This window comes from Crinia signifera, chromosome 12 (assembly GCF_055691185.1).
Source record: "Crinia signifera chromosome 12, ASM5569118v1, whole genome shotgun sequence".
Classification (NCBI taxonomy): domain Eukaryota; kingdom Metazoa; phylum Chordata; class Amphibia; order Anura; family Myobatrachidae; genus Crinia; species Crinia signifera.
Window position 1 is genome coordinate 82366475 of NC_139228.1, and position 16970 is coordinate 82383444.

General features: G+C 45.8%; 1 protein-coding gene across 7 annotated transcripts in view; it reads left to right on the top strand.

The window, feature by feature from the left end:
• HECTD1 (HECT domain E3 ubiquitin protein ligase 1) overlaps positions 1–16970 on the top strand; it is a 73543-nt gene that overhangs the window by 2147 nt on the left and 54426 nt on the right. For all 7 annotated transcript variants that reach the window (XM_083166773.1, XM_083166776.1, XM_083166775.1 and 4 more), the window contains exon 2: positions 12865–13107. In XM_083166773.1, coding sequence (XP_083022899.1) covers positions 12968–13107 — 140 coding nt within the window. In that variant the 5' untranslated portion in view covers positions 12865–12967. The remainder of the gene's footprint in view (positions 1–12864; positions 13108–16970) is intronic.

The window sequence follows — 16970 nt, forward strand, 5'->3', positions numbered from 1 at the left end:
TCCTCTTCTATTGGAGGCAGTTGTAACTTGGGAAAGCTTGTTGAGCTGGTGAATTTGAATTGACCTAAAATAGCTGGAAATTGGGAACTAGGATCCCCTTTATCAGCGTATCTGTCCACAGATAATGTGCCCACAGACAGTGAGATTTTGGCTATGTACGATTTTGACAATGCAATGTCCCTTGAACTCCCCAGAACCATACAATACTGACTATATTTATTTTGAGATTTTGCCTGTATTTACTTGAGATTTGCCTATGGGCGATTCTGAATATACTAAAACACTGCACTGTATACATTATCGTCAAGATTGGCTTGCCAGCACAGTCAATTGTTTTGTTACAATACCGATCCCTCGAAGGTGGGGAGCCCATCGGCATCACAATCTGTATACACACTGTGCAATTTGTGCTAACTTTCTTCCAATTTTGTCAAAATCGGGAGATCAGATCACACGGGTTTTGGCACCTTAAGGATAAATTGTTGAGATGAGGGTGGAGTTTGGCCTCTTGACTAATGACAGATCTGCAAGGGTGGTTCAGTAGTAAAGGCCCCTATAGATTGCTCCTTGAGCCGCCCGGAACCTTCGTAGGTACTTATGTAGTATCTGGGCTGCCGATTTTTTGATTGTATGCCTTAAGTTAAGGCATACAATCAGATGCGATGCGATGCGATATCGCATCGCATCGCATGCGATGCGATGCGATGCGATGACCCGATTTTTCCATAGGATTCAATGTTAAAATGGACTGAGTCCATTTTAACATGGAATTCAATGGGAAAAAGGGGTCCTTTTCATACCCCTACTATCCAAGTGGGCATGGAGTTGGATATAAACCTGTGGCGAGCGTAGCGAGCCACCGAGCCCGAAGCGTGGCGAGCGGACGGTATTCTGTGTCCCCTCGCGGGGCTCGCTACGCTCGCCACGCTTCGGGCTCGGTGGCTCGCTACGCTCGCCACAGGTTTATATCCAACTCCATGCCCACTTGGATAGTAGGGGTATGAAAAGGACCCCTTTTTCCCATTGAATTCCATGTTAAAATGGACTCAGTCCATTTTAACATTGAATCCTATGGAAAAATCGGGTCCATCGCATCGCATCGCATCGCATCGCATCGCATGCGATTTGGTCGGGTGCGATGCGATGCGATGGACCCGATTTCAAAATCGGCAGCCCAGTTACTACATAAGTACCCCTTCGTATGTGGTCAAATCCCAGCCGAGCCAGGAGATTGCTTCTGCAGCAGGGGCGACTTGAATGGTCTGGTGCGCTGCACATTGCATCTGACCCACTGGCCGTCACCTGCGATGTGTGCTCTTTTCCTGTGAGTTATTGCTGCAATCACAGGTACATCGCCCAGTGTATGAGGTCCTTAAGGTGGCAAAACCTCTTGTGTGTAATGTTCTCTTTTATTGTAACTTCCCACCAGCCAAGAGCAGGTAGACCACTGCTTCCTGTGTTCTCCATTAGACTGTGCCTACTATCAGACATACTGTAAAATGGCGGGGCTGGCGGGAATATGGTCAAACATTGAGGTGCGAAGTGTGATCAGATGTTTGGTCACACTGATGGTCATAATGTCATGTCAGAAAAGCCGGTTCACTACCTTCAATAATGGCAGGACAGATGTTTAGTATGAGCAGTGGTTCGGCTGTCCAAGCATGAAAGCCAAGCCAAACCAGTTTCTGTTACATCAGGTTATCATTGTACGGCTCAACAGGTCGGTAACAAATTTCAACTGCTAATGTAATATGATCGCACTGCGCCCCTCAATCTTTAACCTTATTTCTGACAGTACCGCCATCTTACAACTGATGTTGGGACATTGGGAGGGATGTACTAAGGTAAAAATGCAGTAAAACCCCCGTTTTCGGGGGTTTTACTGCATTTTCAAATGTACTGCAACCCGACCGCCCCGTCTTCGCCGGGCAGGGTATCACCACATTTGGGCTTCTATCTCCCCCGCGGCAGATGCCGACCCCCCCTTCCGCCTGTGTTACCTGCGTCCAGGTGCTCCAGGACACGGAAGGTAAACTCCTCCTCTCCCTAGCGACACAGCCGGACGTCCCTCCGGCTACAGGAGGGAGGAGACGGCACCTGGGACAGCCTGCTTAGGCTTCCCGGCATGGGGGGAGGCGGCGGCGCCCGGAGAGGTAACAGACTCCGCACACCACATCACAGGTATCGTGGGGTGCCTCCGTCACCACATTGCGATGCTAGTCGCATATGTTAGTACATATGCGCCAGCATCGCGGCGGTGGAGCGGCGATGTATTTTAACACATCCTGCCCATTATATGACGCGCATTCTAATTGCTTCCCAGGGACTAGTAGTGTCTTTTTGCAGTATATGTTTCACTTTTGTTCCTTATTTGTTGCTTTGTAAGTAGAGCTGGTGTTACACCGACATCTTGGAAGCAATAGTGTCGAGTCTATTCATTACAAAGGCGGGCTGATTGAATTTTGCTGATAACGGCTCGCTACCCTTATGGGACACTGAGCACTTTTCTTCAGATTCCGACCGCTGTGATGTGACCGGTGTCGCGATGATTCGCACCTGCGGTTTTATCGGGGCTAATGGGATCAACCCTTTATGTTTTCATACTTCAGAATAACTACAGTTACTGCTTATCAATCTGAGGAATCTGTTTATTACTAGGGCACAAGTTAGTTTCTTATGTAGAGGTTTCACCCAACAGATAAAAGCGCAGCTGAAATCGAAGTCCAATGAAATCGATGTCAATCCTTTAGCCTTTAACATACAAGCAGTAAATTATGAGTAACTAAGCAGCATTTTTAAGAGAAGGAGGAAAGCCCCGTAAAAAAAAAAAAAAAAGAACCACCCAAAACAAAACCCTGCTAATATATTCCTGCTGCTTCTGTACATGCTTGTTTGTGAGTGGACTAGCCGGTCAGCCTGCTGGTACTATTACATGGAATGTGTTCGCAGTGCACTGGGCCTACCAGCCAGCACTTGATCTTTCTGTGTCTGCACAGTCATGGTGTATCCTGCTGTTTAGTAAACAGAGTATACGATATCCCCGAATATTACCATAACTGACGGAGGTTTAACCATTTATGGCAAGAGCAGTGTTTACATTGAAACAGAGCTTGTGTGCTGCAGAGACGGAGCTTGTGTTCTGCAGAGACGGAGCTTGTGTGCTGCACGGCACAGTCATTACGGCAGGAGTGGGACTGGCAATTTGCTGAACTTTCCCTTGTATTATGTTTTAGTCTGTAAACTGAACCATTGAAAGCTGACTAGGGTACAGGTTTCTTGCGGGTCTCCGGTTCTTTATTTTATTTTTTTGTTATCCTGCATCAATGTATGTTTTTTTTTTTTAAAGTAAATACGATGTATGGTATTGACATGAATTATTTATCTATGATATGATTGTATAGATGTGTCCTCATACACTTAGCATCAATACGCAATATGGCGCTACACTGCGTTGCTTACTGGCTCTTTCTTTAGATGTATCATCTTCCTCGCATCACAGATGCGGCAAAACTCCACTCAAAGTATGTAAGAGACGCTCAGCAGTAACTTTAGTCGCACAGGAATTAGTGCTAAAGGGCCCGATTCAGACCCATTCTAGACTCAGTGCTGTGAGCGGGGGGAAAGTCATACCACGCTGAGTGATCTATATTTTTTCCTCCTGTGCATGACTGTGAATGCATTCGCATCAGTGCAGAAGGGCGGGACGTGGGAACTCGGCAGAGAAACCTGCTCGCTGGCTCCGAACAGCCCAGCGAGCAATTCTGAATGAGGCCCAGAGTTACATATGTGGAACAGAGGAATTTAGGGTGAGAAAATGCAGCAGCTTCTTCACCGTAGTACACCGTATACAGATTCAGTAGTACACCGTATACAGTTTCAGGCTCATTCGCACACGGGCCGATTCAGATCCGTTTGTACTAGGGAGGCCAATCCCGGGATTTGGGATTTAAAAAGGTGTCAATCCCGGGATTGGCCTCCCTAGTTGATTTAGTTATGTGAATAAGATACACACACACACACACACACACACACACACACACACACACACACACACACACACACACACACACACACACACACACACACAGGGGAACCCCCCTCCAGTGTCCGACTCTTATTGCTGTGGGGCTGTGACTAAGATACACACACATATGGGGGAACCCTCCTCCAGTGTCACACTATTATTGCTGTGAGGCTGTGACTAAGATACATACATATGGGGGAATCCCCCTCCAGTGTCAGACTATTATTGCTGTGGGGCTGTAAATAAGATACACACACATATGGGTGAATCCCCCTCCAGTGTCAGACTATTGCTGTGGGGCTGTGAATAAACATCTGTGAGTTTGTGGTACCGTAAATATGGCATATGTGTGTACTTACTCACACCTGGGACTCATACAGAATAGGAGAGAGTCACCTGGTCTGGTCCTGGCGTGGCTAAAGCTACAGTGTATGAGGGCACTTCTGAATCTCTATTACCCCTTTCACATTGCAATAACCCGGGTCCGAGGTGCGATGTGGAAGGGGGTATATGGAGCATGATTTGGTTGGGAGCAAATCTTTTTGTACCTTGCACCTAATTACTACTAACAATTGAACCTGCCTGTACCGGTTTGGGATATTTGTCATTTGAGCCTTGTTGTGTGGTTTTCTTTATTCATTTATTTACTTATGTTTACACAACCGCTTGTATTTACAGGGCTGGACACATTTTTGAGTTCATTATAGCGACAACTGCTGTGCACTAGATAAGTGATCTAGGGGAGAACGCTGCATCTGTGCATGCAGATTTTGCCTATTCAGTTCAGTGTGTATGAATGATAAACTTACATTCTTTCATAAAACAAGATGGTCAGCGGTAAAGAAAACTCTTAGGGCGGTATTCAATCCTTGATTCTGACTGTCGGAAACTCAACAGCCGGAATTCAACGTTCCGGCTGTTAAGTGATGGAAAGTGGGCGTATCAGTGAAAAACGGTGTTAAATTTGACAATCCGCGGCCATTTCCAACAAAAAAGATGCAACTTTTTAAAAGTCGGATCCGTTTTGTCGGAATCTGCCCTCAACGCTGTCGGAAAGTAAACGGCTGATCAAATTAAGGCTCCCTGGTGTTAATTGGAACTATATCTATTTTGGGGGACACCATTCTTCTTTCCATAAATACATCCCTAGCACCTTTGTCTCATTGAGGAAGGTAACCCGTTTAATTACTCAAAGTCTGTCCCATTAGGTAAAGTCCTCACAACTCCCCCATTCAAGCGGTTTATATTGCTGACTTTATACAAGTCTTTTATGTAAAATAAGAAATACACGACACTTGTCATTTCTTGAAATATTTAATATTACATTTCGGACACATGTCCTTTATATTGCTCAGACATGCAAATAACATATAATTAGTCTATGTGAACGAAGCCTCTTCCTAAAAGAAAAATGATGAACAATTTGTGCAATGTTGAATAACTAGCCACAAGTTACACTGTTTCCTTATGAGTACATTATGTTATAAAGCTTGGAGGGAGCAGTCTCTTTCCTTTGTATACATGTTTCACAGAATAAATACAATACAAAGGAATACAATGTAGCTAATTGATCCAGGTCTCACTCTGGGCTGTTTAACCTGGCAGAGAAACCGCTTCTTGGAATGCATTTAATTATCAGGAATGTGATATCTCCATTGAACTGTTTCCAATATTGGAGATTGACCCAAATGAATAGGGAACAGCATGCATAAAATGTTCTTCCTTTTAATATTCATATATCCAGTATAGGCATAGATTACTTATTTGAATATTGAGGAATATTGTTATGTTGATATTGTTAAAATGCTGACTGGGTAAGTCAGGGTTAGGCTGGGGGGGGGGTTATGGTCAAGCACCAGAGGGAAGGTTACCGATTACAGTAAGGGGAGCAATACCACAATGCGGGAGGATGACCGCTTTAACCCACAAATCGCAGTCACGTGACCACGCAGCTGTCCGAAGCATGTCAATATTATGGCCAAGTTGACATCCTCATGTTGTCATATCTGCCCAGAACTGAATATTGAACTTTAAGTGAGGGACATAGATTGATCAAGTCATACTGAAGTCTTATGCAGGGTACACACCAGGACGACCCGCTCACGATGCATATCGTGAGCGGGTCGTCAGTGTCTCGTCCGACCCGCTCACGGTGACGCGGGGGGCACGACCCGCTCACGATGTGCACCGTGAGCGGGTCCGATCCGATGGCGACCCGTACCCGGCTGTATGGTCGTCATTCAGATCCTACCTGCAGTAGGTAGGATCTCAATAACGACCGACCGACCTGTGGGACCGCGCATCGGATCGGTATCGGTCCACACCAGGACAGAAAAGGGCCCAATCACCACACAATCTACATCCAATAGGTCGGAATTTGATCTAGATTTAGGGGATCGGGCCCTAGTCGTCCTGGTGTGTACCCAGCATTAGATTGTCTCCTGTCTCCTATACACAGGGCCGCCAAGAGGTATGCCGGCCCCGGTAAAATTTTTGGGAGCATGGTCTAATCGCGGAAGGCATGGTCACCTCCCCAATTAATCCACACCACCAAATGTTTAGGGGTTGAAAAAACAATCTAAAGTGGAGGGGAGAGTGTTATTGTGACCCCCGCCCTCAGCTGCAGCAGCAGCACACACCTACCTACAGCAGGTGCTGTGCTGACAGCAGGCTCAGCATGATCTCTCACGCTGCTGTAGAGGTGTGTGCTGCTGCTGCCCGGGGGTTTGTGTGTGTCAGATCAGGGCCCTTGCCGGTCCCCTCCAGCAAGCCCGGCCCAGGTAATTAGCACACCCCCCCCCCCTCTTGGCGGCCCTGCCTATACAGATCTGTGCGCTCCCCAATAGTGTACTGCAATTGACAGGTCAGAATATATGGTGCGAATGGCTTCACATGCAACAGATCTCACTCACCAAGAAACTGAGCAACTACCTAGAGAATATGCACCAAGCTTCTATTGTGGGAAATCACAGGACATCATACTTGGCGCGTTTCATCAGAATAATTGGTCACTTCCAGATTTTGAAACTCTACTATAAGGAAACGAATTGTGCTGCGTTCTCTTGTGGGATAAGCGATGAGTGCGGTAAAAGTTCTTTTTGTGCTGTGGATATTTTATATTTTTTATCTTTTTAAAAAAAATCTTTTTCACTATGCCCAACCTATGATGGGCATAGTGAGAGAGAAAGTATAAAAGAGTGGATACTCAATATACAGCGGATCCTTGTCCCCCCCCCCCCCCCCCCCTAAAAATGTATTGTGCACATCACTTTTTATCATTGTATTAGATTTGGTTCATTATTGGTGGGCTCCATATTGTTTGAAATACTACATTACATAGATTCATTGGGGTCCAGTCAGAGAATAGCACCAGGAGGGAGCTCTCGCCGCTAACGACAAAACGAGGGTGGCGATGCTGTCTTAAGCCGCAGCACATACGCCACACCGCAGGGTGTTTGAGTTGCAAAATGCCGGTACTCGTGACTAGACACCTGGGTGTATTGGCAATTTAGCAGCGCGCTGATTACAGTAGCTTCAGGAGCTCCCTCCCAATGATATTCATTGCGCACAGTATTGCCACACAGTGCGCAATCTTATGTAGTGTTCCCGCTAGGCTGTTTTAGCGGGGCGCTGTGCCCTGCCCGATTTTTAAAGGGCAAAATGCGCCCTGCCCCTCTCGCAGCGCCCCGCTAAAACAGCCTCACGGGGAAGCCCAGCGTCGTCGTAGACGGCGATGCCCGGTGCTTCCCCGGCAGCATAGTGGCTTCGGAGGGGCCGGTCCCACCCCCTTTGACGACGCCGGCGGCCCGGGCACGCCCCTTTGATGACGCCCCTTTGATGACGCCGGCGGCCCGGGCACGCCCCTTTGATGACACCGGCGGCCCGGGACCACCCCCAGCTGTGGCCCGGTCCACCCCCCGGCGCCCTGCCCGGTCTCCATCCTAGAGTGCAGCCGTCAGCGGCACATCGTGTGTGCTTTATAGCACCCGCAATGTATCTCATCCGGTGCGGGGGATGCCATAAACTGGGCTGGAAGAGTCGGGCAATGATTTAAAAACAAACCTACAAATCATTAGGCAGCTGCTGATTGGCCGAGAGCCAATCATTTGCTGCCCATTCTTTTGAATGGTTTATTTGTATTCTCCTGTAGCCCGGCTCCCCCACTTTGGGTTCGGGTGCCAGATGACTCTGCAACAGGGGGTATCCCAACAGTCAGTATCCCGATGTCGGAATCCCGACTGCCGGTTCTCCGACAGGGGGGATCCCGACTCACAGGGGCTATTGTCCCTTGTGGGGGTCCACGACCCCCATAGAGGGAGAATAGAACCTGTGGCGAGCGTAGCAAGTCACCGAGCCTGCAGCGTGGCGAGCCCGCAAAGGGCTTCTTTGAGCTTGCCCCCCTGTTGGAGCACCGGCAGTCGGGATACTGAATGTCGGGATCCCCCCTGTCAGAGCGCCATACAACACCCCTTGGGTTTCTGAGTGCCCCCCAACTGGCTCTCCCTCCTAAAGAAATGACACATCAACTGTCAAATTGTATGTGAGCCTCCCGGGCAGCTGCCAGGAAATGTGGGTACGACTTGTCCTTAGGACAAGTCAGCCGAGTGTATGGGGGCATTTGGCAATCTGTATTTAAATTCCGCAACAACCGCTGATCAGAATTTCTTTAATTCTTTTGGTTGCATTAAGGGACATTGGTGTTGTACGGTGGAGTTAGATGGTGCATCCGTGGTACATGCCTTGTGCTACAAGTTATTTCTGGCGGGGCGACTCTTTTCTGTTATGATTTGGGGAACAAAGGTGGTGGCACTGATTATTATTAGCAGCGACGTTAATGACATGTTTACTCTACGTCTTCCCAAACACTTTGTTGCTCTTGGGCGGAAACTTGCCTTAGGAATGGGACAGTAAGGACATCCATGTGACTGCTTGTAACTTAGTGACAAACCATGAGACATAGCTACTTCACATGCAGCACATTGATGTTGTGGCAAGCGCCTCTCACTCTGTGTTCTCCTGGCTTGGTGTATTTATAGACGCGTTGAAACAGCAGCAATTTATCATTCTTATAAGTAATAGTGTTGTACTTGTGTGTTTCCCAGAAAGACTCTTTCTGAGATTCGAAAACATTTACTCGTTTTTGTTTTGGGAAGTAATGCAGTCCAAGGTGCAGGATGCTGGACCAACCCAGAATATATCATTATTATTATTTTATTTTTTTTAAGTTGCAAACCATGCTGTGTAAGTGTTTGGCGCTTTAAAAAAACAAAAAACAAAACAAAAACAAATCTGAGTTCGTCCAGCACCCCGCACCTCCAGTAAACTCAGACTGTGGGCCTGATTCAAGTTGCAGCCCAGCGATCACTCTCCCATCTGCGGGCGTCCTGTGCAAGGACAGGGCGGTCAGCTGTCCGCCCCCCGCACCCACGTTTCTGGGCAATTCGCATGAGAAATCCCATGAAACGCTGGACTCCTATGGGCGCTCGCCACAGCGGCTGCACATGCACATAAAAACCTATTTGCAATCGGATTACACGGGGGACCTATCTAATCTGAATTACCCCCTTTGTGTAGAAGATGTTATTTAAATGTTATTCAGCCAAACATCCTACACAGACATTTTTTGGGCTCTGTTAATGCGCCAGAACAATGTTACTTTGTAGCCAGCATTTAGGATATTTCCCAGAGACTTTGCTGCTTAGTGCGTCCATACAGGAAATAAGTGATATTATCTGGCAGACATTGTTTACAGATCGTTTTACCTTTTTTTTTGGCTGCTTTGTAAAAATGTCCATCTCTCCCCCTTAGCACTGTGTGATTCTGGGACACCATTGTGCTACTTGGGACTGGGATTAGGAACTGTAGGCAGCACAGATAATATTCCATTCTATAACACTTGTTTGTATATACAGTAAGCACAAGTTCAATCTCAGAATGCTGTGAGTAACATAGAAGAGTAAACACGATTTTAATTACACAGTAATATAATGTAGTGCAGTGGTTCCCGATAAGATATTTTTGGCTGATAATGGATCTATGACTCTCCCCTTTTCTATATGAGATTGGTTTGGAGAAGGGAAGTTATTTCAGGCAGGACGGTGGGTGAGCAATTTGTCGTACCAAAACGCGCAATGCTATTGTCATGCTTCTCTTCTGTACTTGGGAAACCCTGTGCTATATCCTACACAATTTTTGTTTTTTTTGTATGTGTTGTATTTTTAAGGATATTCAAAGTTGCTTAGGAGTGTACGGACTGCCGGAACTACTTATTCCAATTTTCTTTTTATTGTAACAGACATTGCTTCAATAGAAACACACTGAAAAAACTTTTAACTTGGGGGTGCCATGAAAGAACGCTCATAACTTAGGGTGCTGTGATTCCAGAAAGTTGGAGAACCGCTGGTGTAGGGGTTTAGCACATTGTAGGGACAGTGAAGATTGACCGCACGGTATGAGTCGGTTACAGTCCAGCCCCTGTTATCACTTCTATACCCTTTGTGTATTTTATAGATAGAGTCCGGTTTAAAAAGCTTTCGATTTCTCTACATGCACGAATTAGATGTTAATGTTTATTATAATGTATCGGTTTTGTAGTGTAATGTATACAGTAAAATAGACTGGGTTGTTATGAGTTATTATACCTCCCTGTGAGTTATGGTCTGATTGGATGCTTTCTTTAGGATTGTGTCTCATTTGTTCTCATGAGTCACAATAAGGAAGTATGTGTACGTGACATCACATCCTGAATACCAGATTTCAGTGCTTCGGTTGGATCTTATTAGTTTCCCTGTTCCAACCAAAAGATCTGGGGGAGGACCTGTTTATGGGATCCAAGCATTGCAGCTTCCAGTAATAAAATGTTGGGAGTTTTTAACTAGATTAGATTGGATTGCGCATCTGTAGCTGATCTCCCAACACATTTTATTGCAGACGTGCATCTATCCCTACCTGTACCTGGAGTTACATATAAGTATTGTTGTCTCTCTTGGTCTATGGTCAATGTGGCCCCAGGGATTGTTCATACTGATACCCTATATTATGTTCCAATGCAAAGTGCCTAAAGTCCTACTGGATAAAAACAATATATAGCAGCTGGCTAGTATTACACATATAACACGAGAAGAGCTTCTGTGAATGCGATGAATGTTTCCTTACGGACTTGTTACATATTTATAAGATGTTATAGACTAAATAAAACCCAGATTTATTGTGCGGTTATGGGTCATTGGCTTGGCCCAGTTTAGGATGACATGCAATGGCTGGACCACCGAAGGTCGACAGGGCTAAGATAGTCAGGGTTGGAAGGAGGACACAGGCATTAGGTAGAAAATGGCAGGGTTGACAGTCAAAAGGTCGACATGAGTTTTGACCATTTTTATGTTCCGAATGTTGACATGGACACCGTCAAAGTGTGCCGTGTCCCCACGCATGGTTTGCTGTGCTCGGAACACTGTTCTCCTTCCATGCCCTAGTGGATGGTAGGGCATGAAATACCGCCTGTCGGCACACGTCAGCTAAAAAAAAGCGAAAAACTCATGTTGACCTTTTTGACTGTTGACCTAATGCTTGTCCACCTTCCAACCCTGTCAACATTAGCCATGTCAACCCATTTCAGGTGTCAACCTAAGGCCTGTAGACTCGAAAAAGGGTCCACCTAATGACCTTTTCTCGATTTGTACAGGGGGCCAAACATAAAACGTATATGATGCAATGTTTGTGTTTGTCGTATTAGAGAGCTTTGGAAGTTGGGGGCAAATAGTTTTATATTCCATTATTCTGGCATTATAGCTAATAACGTTTTACTGTCATTGGCTCTACCTGCTTACAGTAGATACTGTATGCTTGTGCCTAGGGGTCCCAGGAGCTGCTAATTCAATTCCACTTTAATCATTAGGGACGAGGCTTCATTTTACGTACATCAGTGACCCTTGTAACAAAAATGATAGGTACGTGGTCAGCACCGATACCTCTCAATGCTGTTTCAGGAGTTCCATCTGGACCCTAACTGTACGGAATTTGTGTGTTCTCTCATACTGCTAGGTAGCGCCGATGGGAACAATTCAATTCAGCGCACTGTGATTAGCACCAGGAGGGGGATCCCGGAGCTATTCAAATTGGCACACTGCTAAGTTTAACTATTGGATTTCCTCTCACGCGCACCCTAGATCTGCAATACCGTTTTGTGCCTAGCATCGCGTCGGGGCACCTAAGTCTGAGACTGGCGGTTATGGCGAGTAAACACCTGTAGGTACCGTCATTCTGACGCAACCCCTGTTCACATTGCGCTGAATTCAACCCCTATGCTGTTAATTCTAGTGTGCGCATGCATGATAGGGGATATAGACTGTAAACTGCTACACGCATGTGATTCTACTCCCGCTTATTGTCCCTACCTCTCTTCTGCAAGATTGTGGAGTCCGACAAGCAGGGCCCTCCCTTCCCATTGCTTTCAAGTGATCACATATGTTGTGTTTAATGTCATTTGTCCACTATCCTGTGCAGCTGAGCCCTGTTCCCTTACTAATAAACGAGTAACAATTGAGTTGCTGCAGCAGTAATTCCGTTTGTATAGGTATATGTAATTCAGGGGATTCCTCGTCTCCTTTCCATGCATGGAGCTCTCCTATGGATTCGGATGTAACTGTGTGATTGTCACTGTCCTCTTCTGTCCGTCTCCTACCAGGCTGCTGTGTGGAGTTCAGAGCACATATACAGTAATCAGCTTATACCAGAGGCTCACACTTTGCAGGCGGCTGTGCTGCTCTGGTCAGGCTGGGATTAACCTGCTTTATATGCACCATTAATAACCCATGGCCTTTTCTTGCTCCTTTTCTCTGCAGGTAAGGGCCACGGCAGATCAAGCCTCCTAGGTGAATAGGAGCAGAACAATAGACTCTGCCACAGCGGCTGACGCGGTAGCCGCTGTCCAGGCAGAGAGCCATCATGGCGGACGTGGATCCGGATACACTGCTGGAATGGCTGCAGATGGGACAGGGGGACGAGAGAGACATGCAGCTTATTGCTTTGGAACAACTCTGCATGCTGCTACTCATGTCTGATAACGTGGACCGGTGCTTTGAAACGTAAGTTTCCTTAATCTTTTATCACTCTGTAATCCCTGTTCTAAACGTTTCCAGTTGTTTATCAACTTCTTATTGTCCCTAGGCATTGAAATAACCGAAAACTAGAAAATTGTATTAAATATCTACAGATACGTCCATATAATTTGTGGTTAACGCTCCTATTTGTGTCATGCCGTGTTGTGACTAGCGGGTTTGTTTGTGCAACTTTTTCAGTTAAAATGTCTTATTTATTCACATTGTATCATTCTCTGTCTGCATACATAATGCCACGTTCCAGTGTTTTCCTGGAAAGTACTGGAACATTCCATTTTGTATGCAGATAAAACCGCAGTCGCACACAGAATATAGGCTTGCTGTATATTATTTTAGTCAGCAAGGTCTGCTTGTGCGGCTTATTCCCATAAGATGCAATTAAGAAGAATTGTCATCAGAAAAAGACACCCTGATCTAAGCAGAGTTGACCAGGAACTGCAGGCTCACCGACGCCAGGCAACTCCCCATTAATGGCGTATTGAGACTAGGGGGGAAATTTACTAAAGGAAATCTGTAAAAAATAGGTGTATTTGTATCCAGAAATACACTTATTTTTGACATTTACTATCCTGAAAGTACGGCTATTCGTATTGATAGCACATCAATACAACTACGAATTGCCGTATTTTCGGGATAGTAAATGTCAAAAATAAGTGTATTTTTCCTTTAGTAAATTTCCCCCTAGATGGTCTGCATTTCATGAATGTGAAGTCCACGGATATTTCCTAGAGAACGCTGCATAGTCTGTCCAGCTGTAAAACATTATTTATGTGCATTACTGGGCCTGCAAATCATTGGTCATGAGCTAACATTGCTGCATTGCACGAACACTCCTTACACACTAAAACATATTCAACCGTTAGGTTTTCTTAAGGAAAATTGGCAAAATAGGTGTGAAAATTACGAAGCAAACCTTTTTATTAACCCTTTGAGTGTTAACATTGCTGTGAGCGATTCTCATAAGTGCCAGCACCGCTCACAGCGATCATTTTTTGGGTACAATATTTAACTAAACGTCAATGAATTGACTCGGCTGTATGTGTATTTATTTATACTAAAAGAACAGTCGCTGTGAGCAACGCTGGCATTTTTAGCGGGTATTTTGAGGACCGCTCACAGCAACGGTGGCACTCAGAGGTTAAATGTAACTGTTCTTATGTAGGGTACACACCAGAGAGATTTGGCCTCAATTCCCCCAATTTCAATCCGATTCCAACCGATTGTATGTTGATTGTAGGGAAATTTGGCATGGTTAGATCCGATTCCAATCCGAGGCGCCTCACCGCTGGTCGTTTTACAGATCCTGCATTCTGCAGGTAGATCTGTAAAAGATCCGTTCAACTGAATCCAGATTGTATCGTATGCAGATCCTGCGACCATCGCATGATCTGCTAATGATCAGGATCACTCTGGTGTGTACCTAGCATTAGACTAAAGCGTGTTCAATTCTGATTAATATATATATATATATTATTTTTTTGACTGAATATTTTTATTTAGGACATTTTTTAGTTACAAAATATGCAGAGCGCTGATTATACAGGTCCGATAGTGCATAGCTATCATATCTACATTTACCACATAACACTAATATCATTTCAATGAAGGGGAAAGAGAGCAAACGCAAAACAAAAGAAAAAGAAAACCATAAGGGAAAGAGTAAGAAAAAGGAACCTAGTGCGGGAGCAATGCCATAGGTCCTTTTACGAACAAAGATATATATAATAAAGAGGAAGTGAGATATCTATAATAACCCAAGCCAGTTATGAATGCGGTGAGGGTAGTAGGGTCCCATAATAGACCAGGGAAACCATTTAGTCAGAGGGGAGTTTGGCGCCATGGAATATTTATGTTCAGTAGTTTCCATTTCGCATCTCTGTCACGCGGGCGCTATAATCTTGGACAGGCGGGAGGTGGGGGGGGGTCCCCATCTCTTCCAGTACTGAGCAATAGCTACTCGGGTCACAATGAGAATGTGTCTTACAATGTAGGTATACTGCCTCGGGACCTCTAGGGGAAATCGATGCAGGAATATAAATCCAGGTAGTAACGGGATAGGGACCTTAGTAATACGTTTAATCAAGTCAAAGACCTCTGTCCATAGTTTCTGGATGACAGGACTGGACCAAAATATGTGCACTAGTGTTCCCACAGAACCACATGGTCTCCAACAGTATTTAGAGAACTCAGGCCAAATTTTGTGACGTCGTTCTGAGGTGTGGTAAAGACAACGAATTAGTTTAAACATCATTTCAGAGTGATTTATACATCTGGGCATTTTAAACACATTTAATGAAGACAGCGTTCCATATTCCCCGACCTGACTCCCATCTAGATTGGATTTGAAGTTTCATCTCATTATGAGGGGATAGCAGAGTAGAGTACCATTGGGATATACCATTTTTGTCACCGTGAGTTCGAAGTATAAAGGTGCCCATACACTAGTAAGATTTATCTTCAGATCTGGCTGGAACAAACACATGGTTATGGGTGAGTGACGGTTTGTCAGTTTTCCAGCATTTCCAAGCAAATGGTCAACTGTCATTTGCTCTCATCCATAAACATGTTTCACTAACGTCCTTGATGGGATACTGGGAATGGTCTTAAGACATTGGGTATTAGAGGGTATCCGCAGGAGACAGGCACATCTATAACTTTGAAGCTGGGTGTACTGGCTCCTCCCCTCTGATTCCCCACCCAGGAACCAGTTTAGAAAAATGTGCCCTCAGGAGAGGATGCACACTGCTGGAGCTCCAGAGAGTTTGTCTTCAGTTTATTTTCTTTTATTATTTTGGGGTTACTGTGTTGGACTTCACAGTATCCCTGCTTCGAGGGAGTCAGTTGAGGAGGGTTCAGCTGCAGGCCTCTTAAGGTACCGAGCTGTCCCTGCTGCAGGACCACTGTCCTGAGAGGGTGTTTGTACTCACGGGCATTGCGCTGCAGTGATACTCACCCCCAGCATGCCGCACACTCCTGACACAGTCCGAAGACGTCTGTGGTGAGTAGAAACCGGGGTCCCCACAGTGGGGTACCCCGGCTCATTGTGCGGCAAGATGGCGGCGGCGGCAGACGCGGTACCCTGCACAGGGGCTGCGCAGTCCCCCCGCCACAGACTGGCTGCGGGTGACAGTCCCTGGGCTACCAGGGCAGATCCCACTATAAAACGCTGTTCAGTGTGAGGGCGCCATTAAAACTGACAGCCAGCGCCAGTATAAAGATCAGTGAAGCCCCTGCGCCATCACAGGGGGGCGGGGCTTCAGCGGAGCGAGGCCAGAGCTCTGAGCGCGCATACACTATTTCCTGCTTCTCCCTGGGCGCCATTACTGTCTCCAGATACACTCCTCAGCGGTGAGGTGTTGGACAGAGGAAATCTGCAGAAAACAGCAAGTGTATTTAGCGCTAAGATCGCTTAATTGATCACACTGTTCTGTGTTTATGCGTGTTACCAACTCCTAAATAGGAGTTAAGGTTGTACAGGGTGTGCTGGTCTCCTCAGTGTAATCTGAGCGCTCCCCCACGTGCTTGTTAAGCTACACACTTCCAGTGATAGAGCTCACACATATATAGCTGCTATACACTGCACACTGAATATATATATATTTATTTCATTGTGATTGTGGTGTGTTTGTGGAAGAAAGGTTACGTATTCCTTCAACATGGTGAGGAAGTTAACCTGTCTCATTTGCAGCAGCAAGTTTGTGCCTAAATCCACCTCACAGATTACTTGTGAGGAATGCATGTCCACTCAAACGAGTGGGACAGGGGGTTCATCCCAGATTACTCCTCAATCAGACTCACAGGAGCCTGAATGGGCGGCAGGCATTAAAACC